We start from the raw sequence: 23,318 nt of genomic DNA, 5'->3' as shown, positions 1-23,318 counted from the left end.
GTGTTCTGATTGGCTGGCTGTCCTGTCAATCATTCTTACGCACTGTCTATGGTAACCGCTTATGCCAGAGCTGCCAATCAAGACACGCACGAGCTACTGCAGGTGCAAAGCTGGGCGCTGTGTTAGCCGCTGCAGTGAAGCCGAGGAAAAAACCCACATTTCACGGTAAACCCTGCGCTTATTTGTCTTTGCCGGGCAGTGTGAGTGTAATAGTAACAACAGATAGCATGTGGGTCATCTGTCTCTGCCAAGGTGTTTGATTTAGATAGAAAATGTAGTCGTAAATAAGAAAGAGTAACCTTCATTTGACATAGCTGGGATGCTTAGCTAGCTCCTGCTGCCACATTTAAATACTGGTAAAGGTAACTGTGCTGCGTTAGCATTAACGATGCTAGCCTAACTGTGTGTATTTTCTCTGGCTGAACTGCTGGTTTTATCAATATTAATTTCTTTAACATGGTTAAAGAAATTATCTGAGGTGGTATTTAACATCTAACAAAGCGGCTTGTATTGCATTTCTCATGTTTTTCTCCAGCTAACGTGAACCAGACTGTCAGTTTCAGGGAGCTAAATAATCATTATGAAGCTAAGCTCTGCTAATGTGGTTCAGGCCGTTTGAATTCAAAGCATGTTGTATTCAAAAACAGTCAAAGGATACGACATATTTTCTCTATCGCTAATTTACAGGCGCCTACGAGGCAAATTCTGGCCAGCCATATGGCTATTCATAATTGGCTGGCCAGCCTAGCGCTCCGCGGAGGTTCCCAGCCCTCCCTGGATGGGAAAGGATAGGCAGTTTAGCTGATGCTTAGCCTGCTAAGCCCTGATACTTCCGTCCTCTTATCTTGTATGAGGTGGAGGTGTGCAGATCAGACATGTGTTATTGTCATGAAATTAAAACCTGTTATATATTGGCTGGTTGTAATAGCACAGCCTCTTGGCGAAATAAGTTTATTCCATTATGGGGAAATTAGGTCAGTGAGTATGTTTGGGAACCATTTAGACCTCATTCAGCACATGATATTGACATTATTTAACACCATCCCCTGTATACTTGAAGTAATTTTAACATTGACATGTATATTTAGGTGTTCTGCCTCTGTTGGCGTAAACAATCATGATCTGTATTTGAATTTTTTGTGCATAAGTCTCGTATTTTTAACAGATATTGTGCCTGCTTGTCATATCGTGTTTCATGGGGTTCAAAGAGAACAAAGCAACTATAACTCTAAAAAATAATCATACAAACATTGATATCTACATTGACCTTAGTCAATGAGACATTGAGTCAGCTGTTAAGCCCAACTGATAAATATATGCTGTCTGTAATGAAAAAGATGTCAAAATGCTTTGAAATGAAAACTGTTTTCATCAATCCATTGATAGAACTCTGCACAGTATTAATGAGGTAACAATAATTTCCAGTGATGATTCAATCATCTGATTAGTTGTTGAAATGCCAGAAAATAGTAAAAATAAAAAAATAAAAATGTCAGTGTTTCCTAAAGCCCAAGATAATGTCTGCAAGTGTCTTGTTTGTCCACAACTGAAACACATTTCATTAACTGACATAGAAATATTAAGAATGGAGAAAATATTTCATTTTAAGAAGCTGTAACCTCAGAATTTTTCCTGTTTTTTCCTTGGGATAAAAAACGGCTAGTTGTTATCAGATTAGTTGACTCTAATCAAACAAGATGTCAACTAATTGATTAATCGGCACAGCTCTACTTAATATTTTGTTGTTTGATGTTTCATGTTACACCTTTTAAAGAGACTTAATGCCATAATAGTTTGAGCATTTTGTCCTTTTGGCTACACATGTTCTTTTCTCTTTGGTACAGAAGTGTTGATGTTATTTCTCACTTAAAGGATGTGTCAGCCAAAGTTGAACTTCAGAGGATGTTTGTCGCTGATATCAGAGTTTGATTTGGCTTTCCTCTTTGTCAGTAGTTTCCTTCTTGCAATCTTTTCATTGAATCTACTTACATTGTGGTTTGTTAAACATCCTTAAAATGTTTTGTCATCTAGAAAATAGTTGAAAATGCACAGACACAGTGGAGTAAATATACAAGTGAGTCTGTTATTAACTATTTGCCATGTAAACTAAACCAGGATACTGAAGATTTAAAAGGAGGCTGTATATTACCCTTATTCTTACTGACAATTTCTCCACAGCAAAATGTTTCAGCCAGTGGCAAAGGAATTGTGTGTGACTGTAAATACAGGAGGTGAACGCTTTATGTGAACATGATATACAATATCTAATGGAATCCAATACTTTGAACAAAATTTTGTCTGTATGAAGTTAATGGAATCTTTGGTTTTTGCAGAGACCAGAAAGATACTGTCACACTGCACTGGTTTGTGGTGTTGTTGTATTGACTTGTATTGTAAAGTAATTCTGTGGTTTGCCCCCACCCTGTGCAAATTAGAGTGTGCATTTTTCTCAAGCATCTTTATACTAACTGATAACTATGTGATCTCTGTTCTTATGTAGATGGCGTCTGCAAATGCCACGTACGGACAGAAGGAGTCCACGGACCAGAACTTTGACTACATGTTTAAAATCCTTATCATTGGCAACAGCAGCGTAGGAAAAACTTCCTTCCTTTTCCGCTATGCAGACGACTCCTTCACGCCGGCCTTTGTCAGCACGGTGGGCATCGACTTCAAGGTCAAGACCATCTACAGGAACGACAAGAGAATAAAGCTGCAGATCTGGGTGAGGACCTGCATTCATGAGTTTGTAGGTGCACATTGTCTCGTGGTTTCTAGAACAGGTCTCAGGGGAAAAAAGAAAGAAATGTGGGAAACTATTTAGGAAAGAAAGTGAATCACCTGCAGGATTGCTTTTCTGTAGCTGATGCTTGTGCAGAGCTGACAAATGAAAGTGAGAATTTGCCTTACTTTGTTGCTTTGTGCATATCAGTGTCATGCATTCAGCAGTGCTGCCCTGACCTTTGATGTTCAGTCAGGTACCAATAGAATAGAATAGGTTTTTATTGTTAGTTAGAAAAAAAATCAGTTAAACACTCTCCATATAGCATCATTAAAAATAAACTGTATAAGGGAATATTAAGCACAGAATAAAAATATATACAACTGAAATGTAAGAGCAAATATACAATGTGGAAACAGTTTGTGGTTAGAGACCTGCTCTACACATGATTATTACACATAATATGAATTGCGCCTAAACCTGAATATTGCACTTGTAAACATGTGATATTATCATTCATGACATAGGGAGAAGACATTTGACAGCTTGAGAATAAAAGCTGTTTTTGAGTCTGTTAGTTTTAACTCCAAGTGCCCTGTACTGGCTTCTAGGGCTGGTCCGAATGGGCTTTGGATATTCGGGCCCAGTTAATGAGGAATATGTGAATATTCGGCACATCAAATACAAATTAACCAACATTTCTATAAAACAAATTTATACAAGAGAAGTAGTGCAATTGAAGCAGTGGCAGATATTTACAAGAATGGACATTTCAGTAGCCTACCTCAGTCTGCGCGAATGGGCACAATTTATTAGTGGACCGTGGACCAGTAAACAGTAATTTTTTACTGGACCGAAACAGTTTTTACGGGACCGAATATTTTATGCACAAATGTACCAAAAGTTGATGTATAATTTAATTTTAGTAATTGTTATACAAATTTACTACTTTATTAATTATGTCCCAGATACAACACGACGCCATGGGCGAAGAGAAATTACCATTTTTATATAGAATAAACCATACAAAATTAACTATTGGATAAAGAAAAGCACTCATTTGAGATCAAAACAAAAATCATGTACTCAACCATGCTAGAAGTACTATAAATCACAGAGCAATGTGGCTGGGTCAAGCAGAGCGACCTTGTAGAAGCGAAATGAGGTGTGGTTTATTTATTTTCTGTTTATATCATGCGTTTTTATCGCGTGATATCGCTGTTCACACGAGAGCCTCTCTGAGGAGCAGCCCTCCCCATCTGAACGGCGCTGCGCTTGCTGCGTGCTTTGACTTTCGGACCAAGACAGCGGCGCTTCGTTCCGTTGCACGGTGCGGCGCGATCGCATTATGTGGAACTTCGGGGTTACAGGAAAAAAATTACACCGGACATGAGACCGGTAATGTAGTAAGTTTTACCGGACTTTTGGTACACAAATCGGATTTGACCGATGGTCCGACGTCATTGGCGCACACTGCTACCTACACTCTTCTCATGTTCTGTAACAGGAAGATGAGCATATCTGCATTTTTGGGCAAGACTGAACTCCTGGTTTTGTCTTCAAAAAAATGCACTCTGATGGGGTGGAAGTGGCCGTAAAGCACAGGCAGTATTTGGCTGCTAATGCCAGCTCAGGATAGCGGTTACAGTTTTGTTTCCACCATCCAAGTGGGTCAGACTGGACTCTAGTAGAGTCCACCAAATTATCTATCTTTGTCTTGTCTCCGAGTGTTCAAATCTCAAAATTAATATTCAGTTATCACTACAAAGATTGAATATTTGGATATTCGGGTCCAGCTCTACTGACTTCCTGAGGGGAGGGGATAAGAAAGTGTCCTGGTGTTAGGGGTCTCTGGTGATTCCTTTGAAGTCCTTTGGTGTAAATGTCTCTGAGGTGGGGTAGTGTGGTCCCACTCTGCTTGTTCTCACCACCTGTTGCAGAGGAAAGGCTGTAACAGGTGGAGAGGGCTATCATTATTTGTATTACCTTTCATTACGTAATTACTAGAGTCTGTGTTTAGAATGTGATATTCATATTTTCCTACATAAGTCAGTGATGCAGTGTACACACAACCTTAAACAGAAGAGAAATATTAGAACAGTCAGATGGATAGCTATGACTTGAGATGTATAAAAATCAGTCTGCAGTGCTTCTATTTGTTAATGTCTTTTCTAAAAATTCTTTAAAAATCTATTTTTCAACAGCTGTGTAGTGACTTCAACAACATTACTTGTTTTTCCAAGTAATTGTCATTCCAGTGTCCCGGTGTCCAAGATGACGTCTTCAGATGTCTTATTTTGTCTCAGTAATTAAAACCTAAACACATTTAGTTTACAGTGATGTAAAACATGGAAAATAATAAGTTAGTTATCAGAAAAGTCAGCAGCTAACTTTATGTTGCTTGTCCAATCAGCTCATTTAGTTCTACATTTCAACAGACTTACAAACTATTTGATTTGATTGTTCAAAAATCTCCTTACTACCTGCTGACTGCGTTTTGTAAAACACATGTTTTTCATGCCCATCACCACTGTGACTAATGCGGGCCATCTTGCCGTGTATCTGTAATGATCACCAGCTGTGTTAGACGGGCCTCCTCAGTCCTCAGAATCATTTCATTTGCTGTGTAATGGCAATACCCTTGAAGCATACTTAGCATGCGCCATAAAGCCAGACCCTGGGACCAAATGCTTATTATGTGCGACAGCAGAAGAATACGTAATGCTCATGAGAGTTTAGCTGAATGTTAACGCTAGACATTCATCAGGAGGCGAATCCACAAGCATAAATTCTTTGCAGGTGCTGGGTATAGTTCTGGCTCTGTTTTCATTTTCATTTCAGACCCATCCTCTTCTGACAATAATACTATACATGCTTAAAAGCATGTCCAAAGTATAAACTCAATCTTTTCTCGTGTGTGTGTAGGATACAGCTGGGCAGGAGCGCTACAGGACAATCACCACGGCCTACTACAGGGGAGCCATGGGCTTCATCCTCATGTATGACATCACCAATGAGGAGTCCTTCAACGCTGTACAAGACTGGTGAGGAGCAGCTGAGCCCGTCTGTGTGTATGAAGATGGCGACTTAATAAGCTGCAATCTTATTTCCTCTTAATTTCCTCTAGCTTTCCTGCTGTTTATGAGTACAGTTTATCCACCATTTGAAGTCTTGAGATCTGGGACTTGACATACAGTGGAACCGCAGGAGTAGTCGGACAGTCTCATTATCTAAATAACTTATTTGCATGTGGAAACAATAATAATGTTTAAAACCATCTGTTGCTTCGTCTAACTGCATGTCTGCATGACAAATAGGTTCTGTAGGTTGACGTTGAACCAGAAAAATGCAACACGGAACAAATGTACAGTAATAGTTGCCACAGGTTTAGATAACTGCACAAAGTTTTAAAAACTGATTTAGTTACATGTGTTTAATGATTAATGCTTACTTTATTTTTATAATGGGCAGTTCATATTAATGTACATTACCACGTAAATATGAGAGATTGTAACCGATTTTAATCTCCCATTGGCAGATCATAAAGAAAATAAAAATAACATAATATCATGTGTTATCACGTCGTGCACATAACAGACAAAAGCTGGGGGACCAAGACAAGCTACCAAGCAGTAATTAATTAACATTTACACAAGATTATATTGCAGATATCTCTTTGTTGTTATTGCACATATGCCTCTATCAGTATTGCACATTGCTATACTACACCTACCCCTCTGTCACTATAACATAAGATGACACTACTACATATATGCCTCTGACACTACTACACATAATTGTATTGCACATTTCTCTTAATCATTGTTGGACATATATCTGTCTACATTACACATAATTACCCTGTACATGCTCCTTTTACCACTATTGCACGTATCCCGGTATCACAATCGCTCATGATCCTTTAACACGATTGTTTTGCACAAAGCCCACGCCTACACATTTAAACCAAATTATGCAGTGTCATGTAATGCGATCAGAAAATTCCAAGACTGTTGGTACAATGTGCACGGAGCGTGTCTCTGTGACACACATGAAATGTGTGAGCACTGGTAGGTACGCATTTGTGATTTCGCCATTTACCTCAAACTGGAACAGAGAGCAAACGCCACATTTTGTTTTAGTCAACAGCCAGGATAATCCGACCTTCATGTGGAGGATTGTCACTGGTGATGAAAGGTGAGTCTGCATTTACCACCAGGAGAAGAAACAGCAGCTTTTACGTGTACAAGTCCGCAGTTACCAAGACGTGGTCAGGAGCACCACGAGCACGTTTCCTTCAGCTTTACTGAGATAGTGCATTGTAAGTTAATCATCCATGGTTGGACTGTAAAGGCAAAGTGTCACTATAATGTCCTGAGGTGTTAGACGGAGAGAATTTGATGCAAATAACCTGAACTACGGCGCGATAGCATGTGAATGCTCCAATTGTGTTGTGTGCCCAGTCACAGTGTGGTGATTCTGCACAGGTTATTTGGCTCCAACAACAGAATCATTGCTCCCCACCTGCCTTACTCACCAGATTTGGCTCCTTGCAGCTTTTTCCTCTTCCTCAGAATTGAATCCAGGTTGAAAAATCTCTGACACATTAGTGCAGATTTACCATAAATGGCAGATGGCACATGACATGCTGGTGTAACAGGGCTTCAGTGGGGCATTAGGAGTGTTCCAGGAGCAGTGTGTTGCTGCCCAAGGAGACTACTCTGACAAGGATGGCTGCAAAATTAGATGCTGATTTAGATTTTTATAGCCACAGTCTTGTAATGTTTTGATCACACCTCGTATGGAGTCATTATTAGTTTCATTCACATGCCATCATAACCACAAGTCTTCACAGTATGCTTAAAAAAAACAAAACATCTAAAAAACAAAAGATGCCTGTGCATTGATCACAGTGTGTCTTCTACCAGGTCGACCCAGATCAAGACTTACTCGTGGGACAACGCTCAGGTCCTCTTGGTGGGGAACAAGTGTGACATGGAGGATGAGCGAGTGGTGGCTACAGAGAGGGGCCGGCAGCTGTCAGAACAGCTGGGTAAGTCAGCTGGTCAGAACGAGAACTGGATAGCATGTCTCTGTTGTCGTACCGCTCTGTTTATTTATCCGTCTCTCATTAGAATTGGAATACATTCAGATGGACAGATTTTGATTCTACTCTGCTTTTGTTTTTTGAAGTTGTAGTTTTGTAAGCAAACCCTGCTTATCATCTGTGGCGTACTCTTATGTCACCGTGATGGTTTCACCTCGGTATGTTACATCATTTTGTTGTCTTTGAAAGTCATGTTTTAGCAGTAAAAGCTGAAGTTACTGTAAATCAGAGACAAAGATGCCCAAGAGTAGAACTAACCTGAGTCTGAACCAACAGCATGTCATAGAGATGTGATAACCAGCTCTTCAGTCACTACGATTCAATGTGAAGAGGTGCAAACAGGTCGAGTAGATGCTTTTTTTAGATGAGTTAGGTGTTATTTCACACTGCTCCTGTTAGTTCAATATGAAGAAATTGTTTGGAAGTAAAAAGCAATATTTATTGCAACAACACAAGCATACAAAACAAAATATTTGTTGGATAGACTGTAATGAGAATTAGCACCAGATGAAAGTTAGAAACTGATAGGAGGAGAAGTGGAGGAGGAAGTTTTGTTCACTTGACAGCAGGGCTACAACATTTCATCTATTTGTTGGCTCTTAAATTTATCTCCAAATATTTTGCTAATCGATTTATCAGTTTGAGTAATTATTTAAAGGGAGAAATGTCTAAATTTTCAGACTGAAGCTTCTGAAATTTGAGTAGTTTCCTGTTTCTTTACTTCCTAATGTCAGGAGCACTGAATATGTTTGCAGTATGGATAAAACAAGACATCTGAGGTTGTCATCTTGGACTTTCACAAATGCTGATAGACATTTTTCACCATTTTTGGAGACCAAACAACTGATCAATAAAATAACCAACAGATTAAATGACAGTGAAAATAATAGATAGTGATAGTCCTAAGAGATGATCTGAAAAGCAGAGTGGCAGAATTACAAAGGATTTAAAGGCTGATTGGCTCAGAGAGTACTGACGTTAAAATTAAGAATTAAGTGCTTTCAACAGTGTGACAAAGAGAACAGAGCAGCAGGACTGACTCATATTTACCGGAGAGGAATAAAGACAGAACAGATCTTATCGATCTCATATTTAAGCTTCATTACACGTAACAGACTCAGTATCAGCTCATCTACGATAGAGGGAGGTAGACTTAATCTTCTATTTAATTTGATATGATGGGAAGAATTCTCCAGGTGTGAGCTGCCTGTGTGACCGCAGGCTCCATACATCCGGACATGATTAGTGGATTAAGTGGATAAGCTTCACATTGGAATAAGTGACACCGTAGCTTCTGTGTCTCCCTCCTTTAAGGTTTTGAGCACTTTGAAGCGAGCGCTAAAGACAACATCAACGTGAAGCAGACCTTCGAGCGGCTGGTGGACATAATCTGCGAGAGGATGGCGGAGAGTCTGGACAACAACGACCCGACCGTCACTGGAGCCAAACAGGGGCCACAGCTCAGCGAGCAGCCTCAGAGGTCCCATCAGGATTGTGCTTGCTGAACACAACCAACACACACACACACACACACACACACACACACACACACACACACACACACACACACACACACACACACTGCTGTCCTGAAATCCACACACCTTTCAAGGTTTTTTTTTTTAGTTTGCTTTCTTTTTCTTCTTCATATGTACATACACGACTTTACTACACATTGAAACACTGCCATTCAGTGACACACTGGCTGCTTGAATTCTCCACCCCTCTCACTGCAGCGTCCACACAAAGTGACCCCCCCCTAAAAGACGTGGTGTTTTCAGGAACTCCATCTTAAAGCTTTTATTAATTTCAGTAATACAGAGATTATGTGATGGTGCTCATTTAGTCAGAGGGGTGAAGAACATTTAACAGATACAATCCCAAATAGTCTTTCTTTCATACTTGTACGCTTTTACTGTATGTACACACAAAAGCATACACACTATACTGTATCTTAGCAGAGTTCAGAAAAAGAAAAAAAAGGCCACGAAAGGCTAAAACGACATCATTCCTTACTGACGTGTCTGTGCTTGGGTTATGAAGGAGCGATAACCTCCTCCCACTCAGCACTAATGCCTAAATGGATTCCAATCAAATGTTCTGCTTTTAGTCCCACTAAAAATATATGGGTTTTTTTGCTGTGGATAGTTTCTTTTTTTATGTTTTTGAGTCGGTCAGATGTGTGTTTGAACAGTCCCAGTGTTGCGGTTACAGACATTTATGGCCCAAGCTTGAAGTCCAAACAGGATTGTTGGAGAGTTTTTTTTTTTTTTCTCTGTTTAATTGGAGGAATAGCAAAAGTGGTGCATATCAGTTTTCTAGTGGAGTCATATATTTGTTGTTACATAATTAATTTGGGGCCCTTGTCAGAGTTTTTATTAGGAAAATTGAACGGCAGCATCAGTCGCTTGGTTGGTCAGGAGCAGCAGAGCCTCTGGGCTGCTAGATTTTAGATTTTTAGTCTTGTTTATTTTTACTTTTTTTGTTATTGTTTTTTAAAGAATCCAACAAAATACAAGGATACGAGTGTATAAATGTTGAAAAGTCAATAGGTATGCATTAAAAATGCATATTTAATATATATACATAGAAAATAAACTTATTAATAATAGGGATGTTTTGGGGATTTTGGATTCCGACCTGTGCTTTAGTGAGAGGTGCATGTTGTTGATGTTTTTAACGGATTCTGGTTGACTGGATGGTTATTTGTATGAGCTGTTGTCTGAATTTAAAGCCCATCTGTCCTACAGTTTCAGTACGTGGAGGTTCCAAATGGGGCTAAAGGTTTCAGATGTTAAGCCAGTGGCCCCTTCACATTGTATTAACTTTCATTCAGTGCATACGATGTGCAACATGCACTCACTAGAAAGGCATGTGATTCTGTCATGTCCATCAGATTCCAGATAGTCTCTTGCGTCTTTGTAGATGATCTTTTTGTCTTTATTTTTGGCGGATTATGACGTTTTGAAGCATGTTAAATGTCAAATTGTGAGTCTTATTTCTCTCTCTGATGCTACGGTTAAGGGACTCGTCTGCTGGTGTATTCAGTACAAACCTTCTGTAAGTCATGCATTCACAAATGCGCTGAGGCATGCACAAATAGTTTTGCCACGTAAATTATTTATTTTGTATTATTTATAACTTAATTTATTTTTAAGGTAGTGTTCTTCCTAGATTATTCATTGCATTCTGCACTCAGCTTTTTAAAGAGATGTTCAGTAGCATTCAGTTGTTCTAACCGTCCCAGCTTTTAAATGGAAAAAAAAAGGAAAATGTGTGTTTACGTGCAAAGTCTAAGATGCTTCCTCAAGAGGAAAGTTAAACATTCCAGTGTAAGAACCTCTTATCATGTCCACGTGGCTTTGCTGGGAAGTTTGTTTGTCTTTTGATATCAGTTATATAACTTTTAAGACTTAGTAGTGTAAAAACAGTGTACTTTTTTTTCCCTCCGCGCAAAAATCGGCAACACACATTCCTACAGGGACTGTACTTGGGAGTGTGAATGTACAGTTTGTAAAGGGAGTCTTGCTGATTGTTCTTTCCTAAGAGGTCTTAACAATAAATTTAGAGCCAAAAAAAAGCGCCTGTGCTGTCAAACCTGTCTGCTAGTTTTTATACTCCAGCTTCAAACAGGGAGTGTTTCTGGGAAATAAACTGAATACTCTGAACACTTCATTAAAAAGTCATTCTTATCACATTTGTTCACATTTGACTTGTTTGTTGTTTTTTTTCTTACTTTATTTATTGTGTTTTGCTACAGCTGTAAACTTGCCGATGACTTAGGAACACATATCAGTCCTCTCCTCCTCCCTCTCTCCCTCTCTGCCTGTCATAAATAGCCCTTGTAAATAGGAATTTTCTGCCCCTCAGGCATTAGTTGTGTGAATTGTGCTGTAATTCTGTAATGCCAGGTTTACTAAACTAAGGAATCAATAAACAAATTCTTAAAGCTGGAGCTCTGTGCTGGTACAAGTATTTCTAGAAGTGTGCATGTGATGTTTCGGAAATGGTTCATAGTAACCTTTAGTGTGCCCAGCAGAGGGCACAATGCTGCAATAATGTCTCGTTTTCTGCCCTTAGACTTGTTTGACCATCTATGGTTTGGTTCAGCTTCTCTACTGCACTTAATACAACACCCACAGTGTCAACTGTGCTGCACAAGATAAGAGCAGAGATAAAAGCGATGTACTGAAACCAACACACCGGGCAGCCTTTTAGTAACGTAGTGAATTTAATAAATGTCAGGTAGAGGCTCCATTACACATGGATACATAGGCTTTCTCAGCACGTACACGTACATTCATGGAAGTTTGGCGACTGAACAACTACACAGCAGCCACCATAATGAAAAATACAATGGTTACTGTACACAAAAGCGACGAGATATGCAGTGTTCATTTTTGCAAGAAAAAAACAAGGAAATAAGACCATATGTAAAATAAGAAATGTTTCAGTAAATAAAATATAATATATATTTGTCATTGCTAAGTGTTTGTAAACAAGTAAGGCATTATATTACACAGTGGATGACAGCACTTGGTGACACCCTGGTGTTTGGTTGCACCCTTGTTGAGATTGTCCAGCTTACACAGATAAATGCTATCCTGTACCAGTCCAGTGGATAGCAGGTTGCTACATGGCTTTCTTTACAAAGTAAGTCTGTTTCCTGGAATAACACTGCCAGCTTCTCATGGATCCAAACAGGCTGCAGTCCATACCTGCTGCTGTTTAACCTTTCAGTTTCCAGTTGACTTGCAGCTCTTATGGAGGCCTGTTTAGTTTTATACACAAGTCTGTTTCGTCTTCTCAGCCTTTTATTATGTGCATTTACAATGGGCCTCTCATTAAGTGTCTGATAAGGATTCTGGGCTACAGGAGGCAGAATGTTCCTTTATAACGCAGGCCTGAATCCTCGGAGCTGTAAAAACATGAAGAGCACCATTAGTACGCCTGGACCTGGTTTGGTAAAAGCTGGCACCCGCTGCTAACGTGGTTCATCACCTTCTGCTTGAGCTGGGCCACTTGCTCCCTGAGGACGCTGGCTGTGGAGGCCAGCTCGGTGTTCTGCGTTTTCAGGGTCTTGACCTTGTCCTCCAGCCGAGAGATCCTCTCCAGCTTCCTCTTGCGACATTTGGACGCGGCTATCCTGTTCCGCAGCTTCTTCCTCTCCGCCTTGATGCGCTCCTGGTTGTCCATGTCGATGGGAGACAGGGGAGGACTGTCCCCGAAGCTCTGCATGTCCGGCACCGTCTGCGGCTCGTCTTTCACCGCACCAACCGACTGGAGTCGTGACAGCGCCGCCGCAGCCGCCGCCTGTTGCTGCGCGCTGCTCAGATGAGACGGCGGCGGCGGGAAGGGGATGGTGTCCGTGGAGTAGTTGATGGTGGTGGCTCCCAGCGGACTGGCAGCATAGCCGTTCAGGGTAGTGTACACGGGGAGGTCTGGGTTCTGGAGCCCGGCGGAGGCGGCCGCGTTGGAGGACCCGAGGAGCTCCAGTCTGTCCACGGAGACGCAGCCCGCCTCGTTCAGCTGGTTCTGCTTGTGGAGGTCCTCCAGCGCCTTGACGAAACCCTCCGCGAAGTCCTGCTCGTCGCTGGCTGACTTCGGGTACATGAACTGGGAGTTGGTGGAGGTGGTGACCAGACCGTTGGACTGGATAATAAGGCGCTCCAGGTCCGGAGAGGTGAGTTTCAGGAGTCCCAAGTCTGGGGAGTTCAGGAGTCCGTCTGCGTCCCGGAGCGGGTTGGATTTGAGCTCGGATGTCTGGTCGTCCAAGTTCAGGTTAATTTCCTTCTTCATCATCGTGCTCTGGGAATAGATGCTGGAGACCCTCGGAGTGTTGACCGCGGTGCCTGGGTAGAGGGTTGTTTCCATTCTACACCCTCATATGAGGGAGTGTTGAGCGTTACGCATTAACGATTGTCCAACAGTCTCATCCAGACACGAGGAAATCAGCTGATCCTCCTTTTTATGCGTCTCCTTTATTCCCCTCTCCGTCTGCTATCAGTCACTCTATCAGACCACTTGAGCTGTTACGCCTGAGGGGCTCTGATGTGTTTCTCCTATGATATTGTCTTTTCCCGATGGCACGACTGCTATGCGCAGCGCCAGACCTCGCTCGCTTTCTAGCCCTAAAAATTCCATTATGTCACTCCAGAGCGCGGAGATTGGCCCAAAATGACGTTGGTTTCCGGTTCAATTTGAATAAGGGGCCGAGCCGGTCTTTATTGCCATGGAGACTTGAGGTAAACTACAAACAGTGCAATGCATTGTGGTTTGATGTCATAGCATAAAAAAGCTCAGGGTCGCCAAAAGAGAGCAGAGACTGGGCGGGGAAGGTGTAAGAGACGAAGACCAAGGAAAGGAAGAACAGAGGAACAGGCTCTACAGAAAATGTTCCTTCGGCTCAGGCTGAGGCAGGTTTTAATAGAACATAGAATATAATAAAACAGGAGGAGCAGGGCAGGATAAAACCACAATCTGCTTCTGTGGGGTGAAGTTCAAACTTTAATTGCAGAGTTGTTCATCAGACTTTGGCTCTCATCGCTGATAAGCTCAACTTTCACCTAAATATAACCAGAAGACACACTTAAAATGAGAAAGTATGTTGTTTCGCTGTGTCTTCAAAGTGCTTCTGGTTAAAGGGAGCATAAAATAGAAAAGAGGAAGGAAACAGTGACAGTAGAATGAGGAAACCAGTGTTTTCTGTGATTGAAAGAAAGCTTGTGGAAACACGGACATCAGTGGCGAAAACTCTGTTTTCATGGTTTTTATGGCTAGTGAATGCTCAAATGTTCCAGAAATACATGCAGCGATATTAACCCTCCTGTTGTCCTCATTTAGGGGCACCAAAAATATTGTTTCCCTGTCTGAAGAAATTCAAATATTCAGCAAAAAAATCCCCAAATTTCTGAAAATTGAAAAACCTTCAGGAAGAAATTTCCAATAATTCCTTCAAAGTTTTGTTTTTAAAAATCTCCCAAACTTGCAAGAAAATTCTTGTAAATATTTTCAAAAAATGAGTAAAAATCTCCCAAAAAAATCCTGAAAATATTTGAAGTGATTATGTATGTTTATCAGTAAAACTTCTAATATTTTCTTTAGGAACATTCGCTGGATTTTGGTTGATTTTTTTTGTGAATGTTCTTAAGAAACATTTTTAGCATTTCTTTTTTTCCACCAAAAAATGTTCAGAGATTTCCCAAAAATGCTGAAAATGTGGACACCAGAAGTTTCACTGTGAAAATATTTTTTTCCCCCCACACTTTCAAACTTTAAATGGGTCAATTTTGACCCGCAGGACGACACGAGGGTTAAAAAAATCATCATAATGAAACACAGAACAGTGAAATTGCTGCTTTTTAAACGTTTTTATTTATTCAATTTGAGATATATAAAACACTGATTCACATTCACATTCACATGAGGGATGGATTCATTTCAAACCAACGGAACTAAAATAAACATATAATTTAGAGTAGAATACATTATAAAACTGGAAAAAAGAGACAAACACACTGTACATGCACCGGCCCTGTGGTGGAAACTACAGTAGATTATTGTTATTCCGCCCATACACGGCGAGGACGTCAGCAGACCGTCTGCATCAGCACCACAGAGCAGAGAGGGCATCATTAGTTTCCATGGCAACACTGACACACTGAGTGACGCAGAGAGAGAAAGGTGAATGGGTTGAGGAAGAGGAAGAGGAGGAGGAGGAGGGTAGGGCTGCGAGCGACTGCAGTGCAGATTTGTGTAGGTGGTCGGTGGAGGTGTAAACCGTTTGATGTGGCTCAGAGGCAGGAATCAGTGTCGATTCTCTAACCTCAGCGCCACCGACATGAAAGAGAGGATCTCTCTGAGACGTTCCCCTCGTCATCTGCAGTCTATGGAGAGCAGCGTTTTCTCCACTTGTGCCACTCAACGGTGTCCAGAATGTGTGAGTCATTTCGCAACCAAGGGGTGTGGACCACAGAGTGAAGAAAAAAAAGCAGCTGTTCCTGTAAAACGATATTAGATTAGCTTCAGGACAACAAGCTGAGGAGAAGGTTTGTCCTCTAAACTCCAGGTAGTGGAGACTGTCAGGTACACTTCCTGCTCCGCTCAGCCACTGAAGTTCTCCTTTGATTTTTAACCCTCCTGGGGAAAGCTTACTCCAGCAACACCCCGTGTCACCCTCACGCCGTTACAGTGCACACATTCACATAGTGGAGCTGCCCAGTAAAACCACTGAGCAGCTCCACTGGGGGAGCTGGTCGGTGCTTAAGTGTTCACTTGTGGACTCTTTCAACAGCTCTTATTGAGAGAGAAGAGGCTGTTTTTACTCACCCATTCATAAAACCTCCTTGGAAACCTTTCATCTGGTAACGCAATGCTTGTTTTTCATTTTCTTTATGGGCCTCAGCTCTTTTCAGTTTCACTAACCCTCATGTCGTCCTGTGGGACAAAATTTTAAGGTTTGAAAATGTGGGGAAAAGAAACATTCACAGTGAAATATCTCCACAGTGATGTCCACATTTTCCACATTTTTGAAAAATGTTTGAACATTTTCTTGGTGGGGAAAAAAAGAAATGTTAAAAATATTTCTAAAGAACATTCACACAAAAAATTAACCAAGATCCAGCGAGAGTCGCTGGATTTTGGTTGATTTTTATGTGAATGTTCTTAAAGAAAATATTAGAAGTTTTACTGATATATTAGATATTTTTAGGATTTTTTTGAAGATTTTTACTCATTTTTTGAAAATAATTACAGGAATTTTCTTGTCACATTTGGGTATTTTTTTAAAAAGAAAACTTTTAAGGGAAACTTTTCAGAAATTATTAGAATTTTCTTCCTGAAGGTTTTGCACATTTTTAGAAATTTGGGGATTTTTTGCTGAATTTTTGATTTTTTTCAGACAATGAGACAAGATTTTTTTGTTGTCCGTAAATGACAATAACAGGAAGGGTAAAGCACTCAGATTAACAGGATCTTTTTATCGTCCTCCTGCCTCCTGTTTTCAAAGACAGATCTGTCTCCCGATGCAAAGCAAATTCCTCAAGCTCTTCTTGTTTGTTGGTTTCTTCATCTGTGGGATGAGCTGCCTTCCCAAACAGCAGATGGCAGTGTGATCCATCCATGTTTGGTTTGTCGTTTCCTCTCAGCTGTGGACCAGAAGAAGACAGCCAGCCAGCGCAGACAATCCTGGGATTCCTGTTTGGGATAATTGTTCCCCTTATTATTCATCTATAACAATTCCAGTCATAGCAGCGGAGGATTATGGCCAATAAGAAGAAAGTAGTAGTGACAGGTGAGAGGTCTGAGCTGTGAGAGGGCTGAAAAAAGAGACACACGTGTCTCAAAGTGTTTCTTTATCACTACAGTGCTGTTTATTCTCACTCAGAGTTCTCTATTTATGTCCGAGCTGCACACATATGATTTACATACTGTTATAATGCTACTAATGTGTAATGCTGCAGGCAGAACAGAAGGCTTTTGTTTACCGGCTGTGAAAAACAAACCATTCTGTGTGTCTTTTGTGTATCTACCAGTGCTATTAATGATTAACTTGATGCAACCTTTAGACCTTGAATGAAAATCCCCTTTTTCACATTCACCACTATCGCTTCTTCCCATGAAAGATAAGCACCCTACCTGACTGTTTTTTTTTTCCTGCAGGGTTTGAGCCCTTTGGTGAGCATGCAGTCAACTCCAGCTGGGTGGCAGTGCAGGTAATCAGTAATCAGACTGTCAGTGCTGAAATAACTGAAACTAAATGTGGTTTTTAAATAGAAAAGTGCACTTTATAGCTATACATTTAGAGTAGATTTGTGCACATTTCACTTAACCCTCCTGTTGTCTTCATTTACGGGCATCAAAAAATATTGTTTCCTCGTCTGAAAAAAATCCAAAAATTCAGCAAAATAATTCCCCAAATTTCTGAAAATGTATAAAACCTTCAGGAAAAAATTCCAATAATTCCATAAAAGTTTTATTTTAAAAAAACGAATTTGGCAAGAAAATTCTTGTAAATGTTTTCAAAAAATGAGTAAAAATCTTCCAAAAAAATCCTGAAAATATCTAAAATCACATCATATATATCAGTAAAACTTCTGATATTTTCTTTAAGAACATTCACTAAAAAAATCAACCAAAATCCAGCGAAATTTTCTGGATTTTGGTTGATTTTTTTAGTGAATGTTCTTAGGAAACATTTTTAACATTTCTTTTTTCCACCAAAAAATGTTCAAAGATTTCCCAAAAATGTTAAAAATGTGGACATCAGAAGTTTCACTGTGAAAATGTTTTTTTCCCCACATTTTCAAACTTTAAAGCGAGTCAGTTTTGACCCGCAGGACGACACGAGAGTTAAAGTGAAATTTTCCTGTATTTATATTGTCCTAATATTTTTCATTGTTGGCCTGAAAACCATTCTACGATTGCAGTTTATGTGGATATACTGTGTGTTCACAGGAGCTGGAACGATTAGGACTGGGTGAGGCTGTAGATCTTCATGTGTGTGAGATTCCTGTTGAATATCAGGCTGTTCAGAACCTCCTGCCATCTCTGTGGAAAGAGCAGCAGCCACAGGTATTCAGGGAAACGAACGCTGTACATTACACTACAGTTCACAAGTTTGGGATCACTCAGTCAATGTGACATTTTCCATGCAAACTCACGCTTTTATTCATGTGCTGATGTACAGTCATGGATGGAAGTATTGGCAACCCTGGCGTTTTTCCAGAAAATACACCATTTCTCCCAGAAATTGTTGCAGTTACAAATGTTTTTGGTATACATGTGTTTATTTCCTTGTTGTACACTGGAAAATCACAAAAAAGCAGAAGAAAATAGCTCGTTGATGGTTATAGGAAGCGACTGGTTTCAGATATTTCTTCCAAAGGGTGTGCAACCAAACATTGAGCTGAGGGTGTCAACAATTTTTTTCTGGCCCGTCTTTTGAGTTTTGTGCAAAATGATGTCATTTTTGGCTTTTTTCTTTTTCTGTTTTGTATTTTTCCAATGCACATCAAGGAAATAAACACGAGTACATCAAAAACATTTGTAATTGCAACGATTTCTGGGAGAAATGGTGTATTTTCTGAAAAAATTGCAGGGGTGCCAATACTTTCGTCCATGACTGTAACTGCACAAGGGTTTTCTAATCATTAATGAGCCTTTCAGCACCATTAGCTAACACAATGTAGCATTAGAACCAGGCATAAAGTAACTGTGACGTCACCCGTTGGTTTCAACACCGAGAAAAAGAAGCCCGGATTTTGCTACTTCCTGGTCGTCGTTTTGGATTTTTTGGAGCCAGTGACGTAAGAAGCGTCATCAAACAGACTGGAGAGCAACTAGGGGCAGGATTGGCTGAGGACTCTCTTATCCCGCCCACATTTTACCGCAGAGGCTTCTGTTGCTGTCTATCAAGTATAGCCATGCCCCCTGGCTCCGCCAACTTTAACTATTTATTTAAAATTCAGTATTGATTTATTTTAAGATCGGCCACCTGATCTCTCATTTTGACCATGAAAACTAACGGGAAAATAATCCTGAGCTGTAGAACATCAGTCTATCAAATTTTATTTTTTCCAAAAATGAATTGGGGTCTATGGAGAAAAAGCTTTTTGGAGCCAACCCTAGCAGACAGCGTGATATTGCAAGTTTTTGACACTTCCGGGTTGGCTTCAATTCTGGAGCCAGATGCTACGTCCACTATATATACAGTCTATGGTTAGAACACAGGAGTGATGGTTGCTGGAAATGTTCCTCTGTACTCCTATGTAGATATTCCATTAAAAATGTCCAGCTAGAATAGTCATTTACCACATTAACAATGTCTAGACTGCATTTTTGATTAATGTTATCTTCATTAAAAAAAATGCTCTTCTTTCATAAATAAGGACATTTCTGTGTACTTATTACTTCCCATTATACTGTTAATGAGATGCTGCTAAAAATCGAGACATTTAATCCAAAAAAAATACCACAGCTTACCCTTGGCCTCTGTGTTTTGGTGTCCCGGGAGCAGTTAGTGGTCCACGTTGGTGTTTCTGGCTTGGCGACCACAGTCACTCTGGAGCAGTGTGGCCACAACAAGGGCTACAAGCGTCTGGACAACTGCAGCTTCTGCCCGGCCTCCCAGTGCTGCATGGAGAACGGACCGGACTGCATCAAATCGGTGCTAGACATGGACGCAGTCTGCAAAAGGGTCAACGACTCCGACATCGGGATCGCCGTGTCTGTATCTAAAGATGCTGGAAGGTTAGTGGTGGTGTTTAGAATTATTCACTGCAGCCTGTAGATGGGCGCAAACATGCTCTGTATTTTTTACAGCCAACAACTGACCCGTTGTTGTTGGAAAACGTAAGTGTTAAAGTCAACTCTGACAACCTCAAAGCTCATCGATGGGTTTGAAATGCATGTTGCTTTTTAAAAATCACAAAAATGACACCATTTATAAGAGCCAGAAGCTGTAAAAATTGAAAGAATAATCAGATTTATAACTTTTGACAGTCCTGGAAGTAATCATCTGTGATGTGTCGTTCAAATCTAAGCTTTTATGTAGTCAAAGGCACTTTATTCTACATTTCTCGTTTATAATATAGCAAAAAAATGTATTCAGTAAATTAAAAAAAAAATAAAAAGACAAGTAGTAAAATATTTCCAGTATTAGTAACACAAATGATGGACAAAAATGTTGGACACGTTTATTCCGAGGTGTTTTTTTTTTTATTTCTGCAATAAACAATAAAAAAAAATGCAACTTTTTCTTTATATTTTTTTATGGCATATGACATTTAAAATGTGTGATACTACAAAAACGACAATTTTAAGTTGTCTCTACTCCTAACAATGATTGTGTAGGACTTTATATCGCAGTGAAAATGATTCCTCAGTGAGAAAGAAATATGACAGGAGAAATAAAAAACAGAAACTGTTTGGAGTTGAGAAGGTTTATAAAGGTTCTGTTCTACTCAGATGTTATAAAGTCTTAAAATGGAAGTAGCTAAAAGAAACACATATATTTTATTTTTGACATGTCAAAGTATCTTTTGTGAAAATAAAACTGTAGGTCTTTTCTTAGACATCTACAATATCATGAAATACAGAAATGTTGGAAATGCAAATAGATGTAATGGTGAGAAACAGTAATAAAAATAGTAACATAAGTCATCAAAAGATATTGTCATTTATCTCCATAATATAATAAATAGAAACATACAATTTGCACACTAGTCACATAGAGTATAATAGTAACATTCCTGTTCTAACTGCTGCTGGTAATAAATGTGCTAGTTTGACTGACATGGACAGAATTTACTGTGTTGGTGATACAGAGGTCTGTTGTCCGTTCCAGATAACAGTGTGTGATTTGTTGCCTCCAGAAAAAATGTGACTCCTACTCCCTTGATTCCTGTTGCCGAGTAGAAAAATGTCAATATTTACTTTACATAACCTTGATGCGTTGTCTCCTGGCAGGTACCTGTGCGACTACACCTACTACACGTCCCTGTACCTGCGCCAGGGCCACGCCGCCTTCGTCCATGTGCCTCCGCTGGGGAAGCCCTACAGCAGCCAGGACCTGGGCCGAGGCCTGCAGGCCGTCATACAGGAAATGCTGAAGCTGCTGGAGGAGGAGGAGCACAAACACAACGAACACTGCAATCATTCGCATTAACACCAGCATCTAATGACTGACTCACAGCCCGAGTGGACTCAAGAATCAGCCACTGTTGATTGGTTTAATCAGTGCACAGCTGAGGAGAGCAAATCATTTTTGGTTTAGTCGTGTGGCTCAAAAATGTCAAAAGCCTGTGATTTACTGTGGACTGTCGGCTCCACAAAACAATAGCACGATTCTCATATCTGTTGTCGACTCTGCAAAGTTCGTCTGAACCAGGTGCTTTAAAAAATAAGTCTTAAAATCCTGAAGGTTGTGCAGGTCTGTTTTGAACATTGACCCCGACTACAGCATCTGTTTAACGTAGTCTGTGTATCAGTGTGGGTTTCAGTGTGTTTCTAACATGCATGAGTAGTTGGTATCAGTGAGTGTTTATCCAGCCTCTGATCTTCCTTAAGACTGTGAAAACCGATGTCAACACAACAGCATTCATGGATATATTAATGTTGCATCATGTAAAAATGACGTGGGGGTTTATGCGACTGTATGAATATGTAGAGTAGCACTAACGAGGTAGTAGTCGTAACTACAACTTGTGTACTGTGTGCACTTTCACAGCTAGACTAACCTGCAGTACAGTAACTTTTTAAGCCACATCTTAAGTCTGTCTTCAACCTGTTTCCAAGTACTTCTAAATATGCCGTCACTCCCTTGTGTTGCTTGTATTTGAACCAGAGAAATGTGATCTTAAAATGACGAAAACCTGAAAAAAAAAATGTGTTTATCTCAGGGAATATATTGCACATGCAATCAGTATGATGTAATCTGGTAATTTTGATGTGTTTGTCTTCTGTGTGTAGGTTTGCAAAGCAGAGCCAACGTAACACTGTGTATAATTAAAGCACTTCACACAGGCCTGCTGGTTTTATTTGCTCAGATGAAATGTGTTTGTGTTGGACATTTTCACACCGCAGCAGGATTTTAAATTATTTTTTTAAATTGTGTATCTCATTTCCAAGATAATTTGGCATTCCAACATTAACATCTTAGTAACTGTGGTTCCCACTGATAAGTTTTTAAAGGAGGCTTTTATGAATTTAAAGTTTTATCGTATCGAAGTTTGACCCATCCCTGAAAAAGCACTCGGGTCAGCCTCCTGTCACTGGGATAAATTCACCCGAAGGCGCAAAATTTGAGACAAATCCTAATTGTAAATGCTAGTATCAGTCAAAAATGTCAAGGGTGAGTAACAATTCGTCATTCAAGGGTCATCTTGATACAAACATTGTTCAAAAAGGGGAGATAATTATGAAAGAGTGGCGGATTTCAAATCTTCAGTTGGTCCGATACGCTTGTGTAACCATCCACTCCTTTATCACGTGGGCAACAACTTCTTTATTGCTCTATTTACCCACGGATTCCTTTGATGCAAGTCGATTTGTGGTAATGCTGGGTGCAGTACTTTGTGGTTTAAAAAATACCGGCTGAACTTGTTCTGACCTGACAGACAGACAGCGAGTATCATGGCAATACATTAAATAAAATACCTTAGCTACCACGAGTCTTAAACTAATGTGTACTGGCTTTCTACTGTTTAGCAAAGGAGTTGAACTATTTTATTAGTTGTTTTACTCTCAACAAAAGAAATTTCAGAAATTTTCCATCTTTGTAGGAGCTCACAGTAGGCAGCAGATTAAGATAAAATTCCAGTAGTGGGATCATTTAGAGGAGTCAGAGCAAGCAAATAAATAGTGTATGGTAAAAAAAATATTGTTTAACAGATGATTTTTCAAGTCACGGTTCTCTATACTTTATATATTCATCCTATAAAAGGTACATATGTACAATGATTTGGGATTAGTATTGTCCTTGCATGTTTA

At 40.0% G+C, this 23,318-nt stretch overlaps 3 protein-coding genes across 4 annotated transcripts; 2 read left to right on the top strand and 1 right to left on the bottom strand.

The window, feature by feature from the left end:
* The first annotated feature begins 21 nt into the window (after positions 1-21).
* LOC110950715 (ras-related protein Rab-3A-like) lies at positions 22-11,784 on the top strand. Its single transcript, XM_022193462.2, has 5 exons — positions 22-165; positions 2,501-2,725; positions 5,648-5,766; positions 7,651-7,775; positions 9,144-11,784. Exons 2-5 carry the CDS (start codon positions 2,501-2,503, stop codon positions 9,332-9,334), a joined length of 660 nt encoding a protein of 219 aa, XP_022049154.1. The 5' UTR covers positions 22-165; the 3' UTR covers positions 9,335-11,784.
* A 257-nt stretch (positions 11,785-12,041) lies between these two features.
* LOC110950712 (transcription factor JunD-like) lies at positions 12,042-13,983 on the bottom strand. 2 transcript variants are annotated; one of them, XM_022193460.2, is made up of 2 exons: positions 12,831-13,983; positions 12,042-12,747 (listed from the first exon to the last, which is right to left on the bottom strand). In XM_022193460.2, exons 1-2 carry the CDS (start codon positions 13,701-13,703, stop codon positions 12,721-12,723), a joined length of 900 nt encoding a protein of 299 aa, XP_022049152.1. In that variant the 5' UTR covers positions 13,704-13,983; the 3' UTR covers positions 12,042-12,720. The 2 variants fall into 2 exon arrangements, with proteins under 2 accessions (XP_022049152.1, XP_022049151.1); XM_022193459.2 differs by having other exon boundaries at positions 12,042-13,980.
* Positions 13,389-22,353, top strand: LOC110950717 (pyroglutamyl-peptidase 1-like). Its single transcript, XM_022193464.2, has 6 exons — positions 13,389-13,512; positions 16,976-17,121; positions 17,490-17,542; positions 18,285-18,401; positions 19,846-20,078; positions 21,297-22,353. The coding sequence occupies exons 2-6, from the start codon at positions 17,091-17,093 to the stop codon at positions 21,493-21,495; spliced, it is 633 nt and encodes a 210-aa protein (XP_022049156.1). The 5' UTR covers positions 13,389-13,512; positions 16,976-17,090; the 3' UTR covers positions 21,496-22,353.
* Positions 22,354-23,318: the final 965 nt, after the last annotated feature.

This window comes from Acanthochromis polyacanthus, chromosome 9 (genome assembly GCF_021347895.1).
Source record: "Acanthochromis polyacanthus isolate Apoly-LR-REF ecotype Palm Island chromosome 9, KAUST_Apoly_ChrSc, whole genome shotgun sequence".
Taxonomy (NCBI): Eukaryota; Metazoa; Chordata; class Actinopteri; family Pomacentridae; genus Acanthochromis; species Acanthochromis polyacanthus.
Note: the sequence above shows the minus strand (reverse complement) of the source record. Positions and strands in the feature narration are given on the sequence as shown.